Source organism: Neocloeon triangulifer, unplaced genomic scaffold (assembly GCF_031216515.1).
Source record: "Neocloeon triangulifer isolate White Clay Creek 2 clone unplaced genomic scaffold, ASM3121651v1 ptg000008l, whole genome shotgun sequence".
In the NCBI taxonomy this organism is placed as follows: domain Eukaryota; kingdom Metazoa; phylum Arthropoda; class Insecta; order Ephemeroptera; family Baetidae; genus Neocloeon; species Neocloeon triangulifer.
In genome coordinates this window covers 4426698-4440955 of record NW_026775550.1, presented here as the reverse complement: position 1 = coordinate 4440955, position 14258 = coordinate 4426698, and the positions used below count along the sequence as shown (strand labels likewise).

Sequence of the window (14258 nt, the reverse complement as noted above, 5' to 3'; positions counted from 1 at the left end):
AAAAACGAAAACTTTGAGAGGAAAAATTTCACAAAAGGTAATCTTTGAAAATAAAATATTTTGAAATAAAATATATAATTTCAGTGTAAAATACAAAATTTCGTTTCTAGCTTCCATATTTTGTGAAGCTATTAAAAATATAAGTAAAAGTAATATTTTTAAATACTTATTATTGTTTTAGTTTAAATCATATAAAAATTCCTTTTTATTGTATTTGTTTTTCACTGTTTATTATTATTTAAAAATATAAAATAAAGAAATTTTAATTAGATATTTATTACATTTTCAAAAGTTCTGGTCAGTGAAAACAAAAAATTATATTATAAAATTTTATAATTTAAAAATTTTACAACTAAAGTGTCCTCTCATTGCATAAGCATAATTAATTTTAAAATAATTGATTTTGCCCGATCGTTTTAGCCTTCAATAGTTTTTATTTTAAATTATTAATTGATTAATAATTATATATACCCAACATATAAACTTGTTCGCTTTTCACCCTAACTAAAACTTATTTTGGCTTGCGGCTCTATATGTTTGGCAAGCAATAATATTTTCCGCAAATTTTGCACGTGCCGGTCTGCGGTGATTTTCAGGGCCAACTTTTCAATAAATTTCCCGTTGTCAGCCACAATCAACAAGGCAGCACGTTTAATCAAAATGTTCGTTTAAACGTGTTGATTTCGTGCACAAACATTGCAGCAATCTTGTGTGAAACTCATTAAAACACAAAGCCAAACGCACTCATTTCGAAACACCAGCGCCAGACGGAAAATATTTGCAAAATTAATTTTCACGGGCTTTTCCCGTTCGGATAGAAATGAGCAAACAGTGGAGCCACAAAATATATAAATATACATCCACGCGCGTCAGACTGACGAGAGAGCGGTTCAAAATATTAATCAAAATCACGCACAAAAACTGATTTATTCATAAAGAGGGAGGGCGAAATCCTGCCAAACAATAAATAAATGAAAATATCAAAATCGCGCACTTTCCGTGTGCTCGTCGGCTGCAAAAGTTCACATTGGGAATTTCATAAAACAAAAAAGCTCGGCGGCCGCGAGAGTGGACCAGAAATAGCGAACCGACCAGATTATATCTCGTGTCGAATGGAAATCAAATTCCGGCGTATAAATTTCATACCGCACACGCACGCATCGGAATTTTCGTTGCATGAAATATTCATCCGGAAAATAATCTCCCTCTCTTAAAATTTTTTTGATACTTTTTTCGCAAATGAAGTATATAAACACGCGTTGTAGGCTGTCAATGCGGACGATTAATCAATCAAAAGGATTTTCTTTTGTACCGAATTTTTATACATAAGAAACTATTAATCTCGTCAGGCAAACTGAATCATCATCGATCACCGAGTGACTAAACGTTTTATTCCGAGAAACAAATGATGAAAATAACTCTTTCTCTGTGGAATATAAAATATAAAAATTCTCCACGCTTGAATCAAAGGCGCTTTTCCGGTGCTTTTGATGAAGTAATTCGTATAGAAAAAGGGTCCCGCGCGGTATAATTCATATGACGGCAAAAAAGCTCTCGAGGAAATGAATTCGAGCTCATCATGAGAGAGCCGACCGTTCCATCAAACATGACACTTTATTCCGATTTGCTACTCGCTCGCTCTCTCTGAAATATATTATATGGTGCGCCCGAGGTGCACGCGGAAAAATTTATAAGTGGGAAAATCATGGGAGCCGCTCACTGGAGAGAGTGAATTAGATGCAAGGGCGAAACGATTGGAAACGTAAAAAGCCGCCGGTGCCATCAAAAGCGCCACGGATCGAGAGAGCAAAACTGCAAAGAGAGAGGCGCGTGCACAAAGGAAGTGGGTAATTGAAAATTGATTTTGGCGCAAATGACAAACGCAGACGTCTGCCTCCCGGTGTGTGTGTGAATTTCATATTTCCAGCGCAAAACTTTCTTTCATAACGACGTTTGCTTTAATTAATTTCACGCTTTAAAAAAAAATCGTTACTTAATTTTCGCAGAAATTCTTTCATTTGACGATTTATAAAAATTCTAACAAGTAATGTTATTGAGATGAGACACGCCGATTTTGATGAAAGTTGGTATGCAACTTGCACTACCCTTTTGGGTGTTCAGGAATGGCTATCAAAAGTTGCCCAATTTCACAGGGGTTTTGGTAGTTTCCATTTAAACGCATGTTAAAAACGATGAAATATAGGCAACAAAAGCGTCCTCTGTGTATATATTTTGCATACTTTCGATTTCTCCAATGTAATTCAAATAACATGGAGTTTAAATGGAAAAACTTGAACAAGGAAAATTGGGCAAAAATTAATAGCCATGCTGGGGTACCAATGGGTAGTAGAAGTTGTACACCAATTTTCATCAAAATCGGGGTGTCTCATCTCAATACCATTACTTGTAAGAAATCCTTTTTGATTATAATGATATTTATATTCCATTTTTAAATAAATATTTTGATTGAAAACAAATTGCATCGAATTGGAAGTTAATTCCATCATTTCATTTTTTGTTTCGTAGCTTTTTGAATGAGTAATTAGCATGTTAAGTAATCACACTGATAAAACAATGTAATTTATTATTTTTTAATTATAAATGCTTATAATTTTTTTTATTTGCTGCCTGCAAGTTTTCATTAAAATGACAAAAGTTTAGAAAAAACAGAGCCGATTGCTCAATAAACGGTCTGCAACAAAAAGCATAAAAAAATAATCAGAAGAAAAAGGGACCCCTATTTGGCGGCGCGGACGGGGTTTCGAAAGCCTCCACGTTTTATTACCGGGGACAAAGCTTGAGAGCCGCCGCCGCATTGTTATTACCATTATCATTACATACCACATTTGCCGGCAGACCTTTGTGCTCTGCAGGTCAGATTAGGCCCGGACTGGCCCACCTCCCGAGCCTGAAAAATCGCGTCGGCAGGGAGAATCGTGTCATCTCGCGCGGGAGGTCCCTGGTGTGTGAAAAGGCCTCGCCAGCATTTTGTTAGATCGGCCTCGATTATATCAAAGCGCGCACAGCACACAAAAGAAGAAAAAGAAAGAAAAAAAAACCAAAAGCAGCTCTACACAGAAGGCAAAATGAGAGAGAGTTTTGATCTGCTTCAATCAACTCTGCGCCCTTTTTTTTATTCTTCAAATAATTCCTCCTCGCAGTTGAAAAGAAATATTTATAAAGAGGGTCGCTTTTGGCGAAAAGTTTTAAAAGCAAAAGTGGTCGCGGCACAATGGCTTTTGAATCGAATAATTATTTTTGATCGCGAGTAATTAAACACCGCGCGCGCAGTGCGTTATTTGAAAGGCTTCGCTCAGTTGATGCGGAAATTAAGCACCCGAGTTTGATTTTTCACCAAACACATTTGACTGCCGGCACTTTTGGTTTTGCTGAAGCTTTATGAGTGCGCCGAATTGCCGAATAGCTCTGTTTTATGTTCAGCTAATCTGCGAAGGGTTTTCAAAATGAGTTTCACCTGAATATAAAAAGCATGCTGTTTTTGTACGATTGCCTATTATACCTGTATTAATTCCCTTTTCATTTTGATACTTCTTTCTTTTTCATTCAATCGAAAATAATATTTTCCATTCTATTTTATAAAATTTTGCAATTTTTGCGCTTATTAATGTTTCAGTGTTCGGAAAACTAAAACGGATTAAGAAATAAATTAAAGCCGATTTCAAAAACGTTCAGATAATAATAATTTAAACCTAAAATAAATGAGATGCTTTTTTTTGTGTTTTACCGACCCAAAAGTTTCCACCTCTGAATTTATTTTTCCATTTGATGCTTTTTTATACCAAATAAATCAGTTAAACCGGCTCTCATTTCACGCGGAAAATATATAGTAATCCGTTTTCATTACAGGCGGCGGCTGAAAGTGAGTCACCAGGGAAAATTGGCCTGGTGCAAAAAGCGGGTGATATTCAGATGGAGCCGGCTCAAAATCCAATTTCCGCCGCCAAGCTGATTAACGGCAAAGAGGTGCTCCGGAGCTTTTAATTGCCTTAATCAAATAAAGGTATTTAAAGAGAGGGGAAAGGGAAAAGAAGAAATAGGAGCAAAAAAGGCGGGTAGACCGACAAATCTCACCCCAGCTTGAGAATTAAGACGGCATTCGGCGACAAGCAAATCCTCTTGGGTTTTTTGTAAAGGTACCAATACTCTCTCAGAAAAGCATTTACCTTAATTTTTCCATAATTTAATTATAAAATCAGAGTGTTTTCTTCCCATCTGAAATTAATTATTGAACAATTTTTTGTTTATTTTATTTCTGAATGAAGGTCAAACTAAATTTTTATGTTCAAACTTAAAATATCTCTAATTTTAGACTGAAATTTTTAATATTATTTTTAAATTTATCAAAATTATTGAATTTTAGGACACGAATTATTTGCCTGGCTTATTGTTATTGCCAAATTAAAAACAGTATTCCGGTGATGTCAATTTGGGAATGAGGTTAAAAAACAATTTTGCCAAATTATTCCTGAATCTTGAACATACTTGTTTTGTTTTAAAAATAGTCATTTACACAAAGAGAGCAAAATTGAATTTAAAATGCTCTAGTTAAAGTTGAAATCCACTGTCCGTGCATATATTATTTTATTTCTTATCTTTCGACTTAATTTAAAAATCAACTTGCTAAAACTCAAAGGTTAGAAGAGCCCTTTGCGAATTATCAATTATATTATATGGCAAATTTTACACCTCGAAGGTATTTTTTTTCCAACAAGTTCTGAATTCTTTTGATAAATCACGACCACAGAATGGACTTAAAGAATGACAAAAATAATCTGCGTGAATTTAGTTGGGGCCAAAAATCATAACGAATCGTGAAAGGGGGAGTGCAAATCCTCTCGGGGGTGGTTTTCCGGTTTAATTCGCACGGCAGTCCGTGCCTGGCGCGGCTAATAGGATTAGGCATTGCACGAGGAGTTTGTCTTGGCGGCAAATCCTCGGAAATATTTCCCGGTCTGATATTGTGTGCCATTGTTATCTTTCCCTTGTTGCGTGTGTGTGTGTTTAATGGATCAGGAATGTCGGCGCGAGAATAAGAAACCCAGAGAGCAACTCTCTGCAGCGGGTCGCACTCTATGCATTTGAGTTATATGGATGGAGCTGCACATCCTAAACTCCGACATTCACACGCAGCCACACAGGAAAACGATATTTCGAGATGACGTGTCTGCAGCTCACAAAACGCAGGCAGGTCGCGGCGACGGACGACCACAATCATCTCCGGCACAAGAAAAATCATCTCCTGTGTGCTCGGAGAGGAGAGGAGCAGCTCGTCGTCCTACCTGCGGCAATAAAATTCAATTCAACTCAACCGGCGAATGGGAAAAATCTCCAGCGGCCCTTTTTGCGTGACGCCGTTTCCTTTCGCCATAAAAATTTCTTGTGTTCGCGAGAGGAAAAAAATGAGAATGCCCGGAATTTTAATAACATGTGCTGAGATATTTTTTTAATTACGCCACCGGTTATTTATTGTCAGTCTCGGTTATTTAAAATATTCATAAATGTCTCTTGGCGAGACCGAAAGCGTTATTTATCATAAAAGTACCTTCCAAGATGCACCTTTTTTCTAAAAATTAATAATTTACTAAGAAATAACAAAAATTGGATTTGCAGTAAGTAGGATTATTAAAGTATAATTTTTATTTTCCGGTGGTATTGTCCTTAGAATTCTAGTTTAACTCAAATTTAAACAAAATTTTTAAATTTAATATAAAAATTTTCATTTATATATAAATTTACTCATATATATATTTTTTTTTTAAATTTTACTTAATTTAATAAAATATATATTTTTAATCATAAGCCATTTATAAATGAATATTATAAGTTTTTTTCAAGTAAAATAATCTTTTGAAAGTTAAATTGTCTAACACAAAATTTTAAAATTTTAAGGTATTTAATTTACAAACATGGAGGTTTACATTCTAACATTGATCACTTAAAAACTGAAAATTTCTCTTCCATATGTTTAAGTCCTATTATTATTAGAGCACATATTAAAATTCCATTTTTGACTTTCATTAAATGATTGCAATGAAAACATATACAACGTAATTTTTCATTACTTATTAAAAAGAGAAACTGACTTGAAAATATTCTATAATTATTATATTTCAGGCCTAGAAAAAAAACAGATGACTATTCGCCCGTCCATTTTTTTTTTTTAATTACCGCGCCAGTTATTTATTATCAGTCTCTGTCACTTTTCTTCTTTTTAAATATTCATGTATGTACGTTTGCTGTCGACGAGACCGGCCGGTTAATTTTTCATATACCTTCAAGGATGCTTCTCTTTCCTTCTTTCTTTTTTCGTGCTCGCGCAGGCCAATGTGTTTTATGTGTCAGAACGAGAGTTGCGTGATCTATCTCAAAACAAGCATGCCTGCGCCTCTGCTCCACGCAAATGATTCATCCGAGGGCACAGCAGGATTTCGCGTCGAGCAAAAGGGGGATGAACTTTTTTCTCTTTTTTTTCCGGCATGCGTGTGTGATGCTGCTTATCCTCTGCACCGTTCATCCGACGAGGGCCCCGTGCACACTATACCATATAATACACACCCAGCAACTTTTTGCAATTACTTTTTTGATTAAATTCGCTGCAGCACAAGCTAGAGTGGCGGTGGAAATAAATAAATATACGCGCGCGCGGTTTTGCAGAAAAGATAAACAAAACCGCGCCGAGCGTACCGAGAAAGTTTTGAGTTTTATAACAAGATCAAGAAAGGAAACGGCGGAAAGATGGAAAGCGTTATTTGTAGGGATTAAAACAAGTTTTTCGCTGGTTTCCTCTCTGCAATCAGACTTGTGAAATCTTTTCAACTTTATGCAGATTTATATACAGCAGAGTTATTTGCTATGGTTTTTGGTGTGGAAATTTATAAGAGTGGCTTTGTGGTTTTACCAGGGTGCTGGAGGGAGAGAAAATTTATCTTTTTTTGGCGGCAACAACTTTTGACAATTGTCAAAATTACCATCTACATGATTTTAAAATTTGAAACACTTGGATGGTTTAATTCTCAAAATTTAGAAAAATTGAAATAAATTCTCCAATTGTGTTAAAAACAGATAAATTTACCCTTCATGGATTAGTTAATGACACAAATTATGAAAAATATGAAATAATGGCAATCTGAAATATAAATCAACTTGCTCTAATCTTTTGTAATATGACGAGATAAGTTGGCAGACGCATTATCAAGAAAATCATTTCGGAGACAGGAAACTTCAGTGAAGTGAATACTATAGACTTGAAATATAATACTTAAGTAGTCATATGTATGGCCTCCAGTGAGCTACAAGTGTCATAATATATATTTATTAAAATTTATTTGAAGAAAGAAACATTAAGAAAAGCCTAATTTTAATAATTAAACTTTGATTATTAAAAAAAATAATTTTTTAATACACGTAAATTAGTTTAAAATTTTAAATCATATTTATAATCACAAAAAATAAGTAAATTTATATTAAAAAATAAAAATATGTTTTTATTATTTAATACTTATTTAATAAATAAAAACCACTTTTCCGCAGTTTCAAATAAGCTTTTTATTCAATATTAATTCATAAAATTTATGTTTCCAAAATTTGGCGAATTTGCATACTGCGTATAACCTGGGAGTTGGGTGTGGAATTTCAACCCCTATACTCTCTCTCTCAATTCATATATTCTCTTCTCTCTCACACAATTCGCATTTTGATATCATTTCCAAGGGAACGCGCATCGCTTCCTTTTTGCCAGGATGTAACTCAGAGCAACTTTGCAGCCGAGCCGCACACGGCAGTTTCAATTTTCCCGAGAAATGTTCTTGTTTGCCTTTCATAGCAGTCTGGCTTCGAGTATAGTCCATACACACACATTCACATTCGGAGCGAAAGAAAACGCACACGCCTTCCGTCTCGGTAAATTTATGCAGGATAAATATTTTATGTGCAAATTTCGGTGCTATTTGCATGCAGACGGAAGAATTTCATAACGGCCAAGAACAAAATAGAGACCAAATATTATTCACACAAAGAGAGGGAAAAGCATCTGGAAAATGGCCGCGCGCGCGTCGAGCAAGCTGGCAGCTGTCGCGTGGCAAAAAAGCGCAGAGACAGTTGCTGATTTTCCCAAAATCCACTCCTCGCTCTAGCTTTCGGCTCTCGGCGGACAAACGACAAAATCATTCTATATGAAAAATAAATCACGCATTTATTCCACGTGACAAGTCGAGCTAATCCCCTTTTAAAAGGATGGTTTTTTTTCTTTCTTTTTCATCTGAAGCGAAGAATATAAGAAAATAATTTCTTCTCTCCGCGAGGAGACATAAAAATAATTTAAAATTTTCCACACTCGCCGAAGAAGAAGAAGAAGAAGTTTTAACGTCAGATGAAAGTTATGCTGAATAATGGCCGCGTGATTCATGTCGTTTCCCATATTAAAATTTCCAGCAGCCGCCGCCGCACAAACTTATGCCCGTCGCTCTCATAATCTTCATTTTATTGGACTATTTATCAAAAGTTTGGGAAATTAAAAAGCCGCTCGCGCTCTTGTAATTGCGTACATATTGCATAATAAGTAGGAGTGCAAAAACTGCGATATAAATGTTTATAATTATAAATTATTTTTTCGCATGACGGGGCGCCCAACAGGCGTTTTTCTTTTATCGCAAACACAGAGGCCGAAAGCGATGTGTATCTCGCGTATTATTATTATTACGAAAGTCGTAAAAATTTATATATTATTATAAGCCGCGGAAAATATGTGAAAAGGACACATAAAAAACGGCTCTCAGCAGCTCGGAAAAGCACGCCATATAATAAGCTTTTGAAATGATATTTAATCAAAATCCACTTTGTTATGCTGTTGCCTGTGTGTGTGTCGGGGAAAAAACGTGAAATTTTTTAATATAAATAGCCGCTTTGGGTAATTAATCACGACTCGCGGGAGCGGCCAAGAAAAACGCGCGGCTCTCTCCTGCACCGACCTGCTCTAATCTTTTGTAATACGACGAGATTAGTTGGCTACTTTAATTAAATCATTTCGGAAGAGAGGAGACTTGTTTGCGCAGCCTCCCATTTATTATTTATCTTCTTTTCAATAGGAAAAAATATTTATTTATCGCCGGCTCTGGAAGTTTTGTAAAAGTTCTCGCCGTTCATTTGTTGATTTTAGCTGGCTCGGCAGCAACTAACTGCGCTGCTGGCTGCTGGTGTTTCACAAGTTTAATGAAAGGAAAGATTTGTTGGCTCTGATAGCAATAATAAGCCAGACCGAGAGCTATGGAGAAAAATACTCTTACTATCGAGCCAAGTGAACGCCGTGAAAATTAGATCGCCAAAATTAATACCAAAAGAAATGTTGGATGAAAATATGTAATTATTTTCTATTTCTTTAATTCTTTTGATAAAATTTTATAACTTTAAAAAGAAAATAATTAAAATTGATGCTTAAGAATATGTGATAATACAATTTTTGGAAATTGAGGGTAAAAATTTATCACAAGTTTAATCTATTTTTTAAAGATTTCAATAAAACCATAGATATTATGTTGTATTAAAAAAAATAATTTATTTCAAATTTTGGGTCATAATGAAATTAATATCTTTGGAATCTGTCTGAAAAGATTTATATTTTAATTTATTTAAATTTATTTTAAATAGTTTAATATGCAATTTATTCTTTATTCATAATTATGTTGATTCTTTGCATAGTGCAAAATAAAAAATAAATATAATTTATAATAAACAAATAAAATATAACAGAATAATATAAAATAATAATGTACTATTAAATAAATAAAAATAATAATTAATATTAAATATTATATTAAAACTTTCATTTCATGTTTTCAAAATCAGTACAAGCAAAAATTCTTTTTATAAAAGCAAACTTCTATTACACTTTCAGCTCCTTTTCATTGCTTTCCACGGTTGCTAATGTATAAAAAAATTTAATTTCAGCCCAGTGAGGGGCTCCCTTGAGAATTATACATAAAAAGCGCAATCAAGCAGCGAGCGGCGCGCACGAGATGGCGCAAACCCGGCCGGCGAAAGAAGTAATTTGGCTGGCAAAATCAAAAGACAATTGCTTATGGAAAAGGTAATTTGGCTCCGTTCTTTTTTCCAAGACCATTTTTTTTCTCCACGGCATAAATAATAATTATGGGAATAATTTTCGTTACTCCATCCTCGCCCCGCACAGTGGAAAGAAAATCTCCCTCGGCTTTTGCGGTTTTGAAAAAATAATACAATTTTTGTCTCAAGGCGCATATCTTGCAATTGGAAAAGGATCGCGTGTGAAAAAGCAGCGAGAACGATCGGCGGTCCTCGCTCAGCAGGTAATTTGATACTTTTCATGAAAACAACAGGGTTTAGCCGTGCACGGGTAGCTGACCAACAACAAATCATTGGCCAGCTTACACGGTGTTAAATCATGCTGGAAATCCTAATGGATTCGCAGTCGGCGACAATAATAATTCATGCACGCGGTGCGCGCCCGTCGAAGCGAGTCGGAGAGATATTATTGAAATGTCGGCGGGGCGAATGCACCGTGCTGCTCGCGCAGAATAATAAAAAAAACAAAAAAAAACGCCACACTGCTCTCTGGAGGAAAGAGAATAGAAAAGAGCAGTGCACGAGAGAGAGAAAGAAAAAAAGGGAGGCCGCAGCTGAGACTTTTGAAAAGGCGACGTCATTATTCTGCTTACACTCGCCATTCTTTCTTTCCCAGGCCTAGCTGCTTTCTAATCGCCGTGTCAAACCTGTGAGTTTTCAATTATGCTTTTAAAAATGTAAATGGGCGACACACGTTTTTTCTTTCTTTCTCCTCTTCATGGCTCCGAGCGCTCTCTGCAATTTGTGAAGCGCTTAGAAAATTGGTCCGTTTACAACCGACCATTCGCCACGCACTTTTTTGGGTCACTTCCCTAGCTCGACTCGAGAGACTCCGGCGTCATATGGACTTGAGCAGGAAGCAAAACCGTTCGACTCGTTCGCAGCGAACACAATTAGGCTTTATTGAAAAAAAGAGCAGAGAGAGAGAGAGAAAGGAAATTGAAAATGAGCTGGAGCGAATTTGTTAAAACTTTTCCGCGCTCTCAAGAGAGTTTTGAGGCTCCTTGAGTGGAAGCAAAAATTTGCTGTTTGTTAAAAAAAATTACTTAATTACAAATTTGAAGCACATTTTTCCTTATTTTTTTTAGATTAGACTTATATAATTGCCTTAATTTCAGCCGCGGAGCTCTAATTTTTTAGTCACATGGCGCAAGAACTGTTTTTTACTTCAATAAGAGACTGAATTTCTGAATTAAAAGCAGGTTAAAAGTTGATTTTGACATCTAATAAATTTTATAAAATAAAGTTTTTCTCGCGCATAAGTTTAATCCCTTCTCATTTAAAACTATACATGATGCCAAACACAAACTTAAAAAGAGACCAAGAAGAAAACGATTTCCACAATTCTATTTTCATTTAGATTTTCAATTAATATTTAGTTTTTAAATATATGCTTTGTTTGCAATTCTGAACCCTTGATTATAGAAATATGCTCCAATATAAAATCTGCTTTGTTGGCGAGTTTGTAATTTAAGAGATTTAGTTGAAGAAAGGCACGTAAAATTTAGCTAGGAAAAATTTTAATTTCAATTTTGGACCCTCATCCGGAGGGGCCAGAATTGCAAACCCATTTTCCGATTTAGAAAACCTTGATATAATTTAAGAATTTATTAAAACGTTCAAAAGAATAATTGATAAATAATTAATGAATGACTTTATTTCGAGGTTGGACTAAATTTAGAATGTAATTCGGGAAATTATCTATCAGCCATCGCAGAACACAATTTTTTAATAACACGAACGTCATTTTCCCCATTTTACGACCATTTTTATGATTAATTAAGTCACCAGAGCTCCGAATTTTATAACGGGCCGTTCGGAACGAGTTATACAAATTACGTTCCAACGGAATAACACCAGAGATTATTATGCATGTACAAGCTCACTCTCGGAAAAGACAGAAAGACCGATAGCTGTAAAAAAAGACATAGCCTGGCTAAAATCCAACATACACAAACAAACACACACACATGAGCACAGACGGAGTTTGACGTTAAATAATGATCACGTCATTTCGTTTCCCCCGCGTACCAACAACACAAACACGACAGACGGACGCTTATTTATTTTTCATATATAAATTTTACCCAGAGAGATAGATACGGTGTTTTTATGTATCGAAAGCGGAAATAAATAGGAGCAAAATGTCATACCTGTTTGTCTAAGGATCATTATTCGGCCGTCACTGCTATTGGCGCATCTCCTTTCGATCGGCGCCCCTCGGCGCTGAGTCGGCGCCACGGCGTCGAAAAACGGCTCCTGTCGGAGGCCGACGCTCTGCTTTTCAAAATCGAGCACTCACACAAGCACTGTGCCGACGGTTCGGCTCAATTTGTCGACATGACGCGGCGACGACTTATCCTCGGAACAGCTTGGGTCTGACTAGCTCCGTGGCCGCCGCGAGCTGAGCTGCTGGATTCCCGATTCTGCGCGCTTCGACCTCTCTCTCTCTCTCTCCTCTCCTCTCTCTCCATGTGAAAAGAGCGAGACCCGTTGAATAATATCCAAGCTCACCAAGCTTTGCTTCTTGGTCTTCGGGCAGGCCCGCCAAATGGGTCACTTTTTGTCTTTAATGGACGAGCTGTGTTTCGGCTGATTAAATTTAAGCACCCGACCGAATTGACACGTCTCTCGATATGTGCGCCGGACGGGATGAATAATGATGACCCACACCACCCCGTCAAGAGTGCTTTTTGCTCAGCGCCGCCACCGCCGACTAATAAGGGTGTTACGCCGTGTGCCGTTTTTTTATATATCTGTGTGTAGGTCCTTATGGGTTGTGTCGCATAAAGTCAGACGGTCTGCCGTCGAGGAACGTGCTCGCTGTACATCAAGTTTGAATATAAAGACCAATATCGATTCTATTGAGGTGCTGCTTGGGAAAGATTCGAGACATTGATTATGCATAAAGCACTCTAAGTGTTTTGGAAGATGTTTGAACAATTTATAAAAAGCAAGTTATTGTTTAAAAATAAAACATGTTTTTTTTTTAAATTTAACGGAACACATCAATTAAAGAAAATTTGTATTTTTATTATTGTTATTATTTTAGTAAAATTGTTTAAAAAAAAATTAACAATTTAAAACGATATTAATCATATTAATATAATAAATCTCTATTTTAAAAATATTTTTTAAATAATAATTTGATTTTTAAGTTTATTTATTCGTGATGTTGTCATAACAGAGACACTGATATATTTTTTGATGACATTAAATGTTGTTGGAATTCAGACTTCAGACTTGTTTTCATTTCGATTGAATTAAGTAATGTTATAATAACTCCCTGTAACTCTCATTACAACATTTTATCTCAGAAGTTAAGCAAAATCTTGAAATCTGAGATAAATTTTTTTTGTACCAACATAGTTAAATGATCCTGTTCCTATACAATTTTCATTCTGTCAATTTGAAAATTATTACAACAAGCAGCACTTTATGATATTAAAAAAAAAATGCACGACATACTTTAGGGTTAACATAGACGCGTTCTGATACTTCTTATATGGAATTTTTCTCTCAAATTTGTATTAAGTCCATGGTACAAAATTTGAAGTTAAAATTTATTTTACTTAATTATTGATGTTGGTGAATGTCCAATAAATTAATTTGTATAGAACTTAAACCTGACTAATCCTAGATTAATATTTTATTACAAGCCTTTATTATTTTTCTGCTGTTAAGTAAAATTTTTATACAATACATTAAATTTGTTGAAAAGAGTGGAGTTGAAAATAGAGCTTGATATAATGGATTACTATAGCGTAATTCAAAATATATAATTTTTTTGTCATGGTCTTTTAAAATATTATTTACGAAGATCATAGTCAAATTTATTTAATACACCATCGCAATGTGTACAACTTTATAGGGGAAGAAATACAGTGGATATTTATTTATCAATCATACAAAGCAGCTTCAGACAAACTTAATTCAATTTCACAGCTTATATTAATTAATATGATACAGATCAGATTATTTTCTTCTCACATTTTTCGCACATTCACAATCCCTGTTTACAACATTTTTGTGATAATTTTTATTTTTACAAAATTGTCAGTGTGATGTGAACTGCATATCTATATATTCACTGTAAGTTTCTATTGTAAAAAAATACCTTTTTTTAGATTAGTATTTCATTG

At 35.1% G+C, this 14258-nt stretch overlaps 1 protein-coding gene across 1 annotated transcript in view; it reads right to left on the bottom strand.

Moving 5' to 3' along the window:
• Positions 1–12517, bottom strand: part of LOC132194832 (MOXD1 homolog 2-like) — a 28037-nt gene extending 15520 nt beyond the window's left edge. The window contains exon 1 of the mRNA XM_059616382.1: positions 12270–12517. Coding sequence (XP_059472365.1) covers positions 12270–12288 — 19 coding nt within the window. The 5' untranslated portion in view covers positions 12289–12517. The remainder of the gene's footprint in view (positions 1–12269) is intronic.
• Between the last annotated feature and the right edge of the window lie 1741 nt (positions 12518–14258).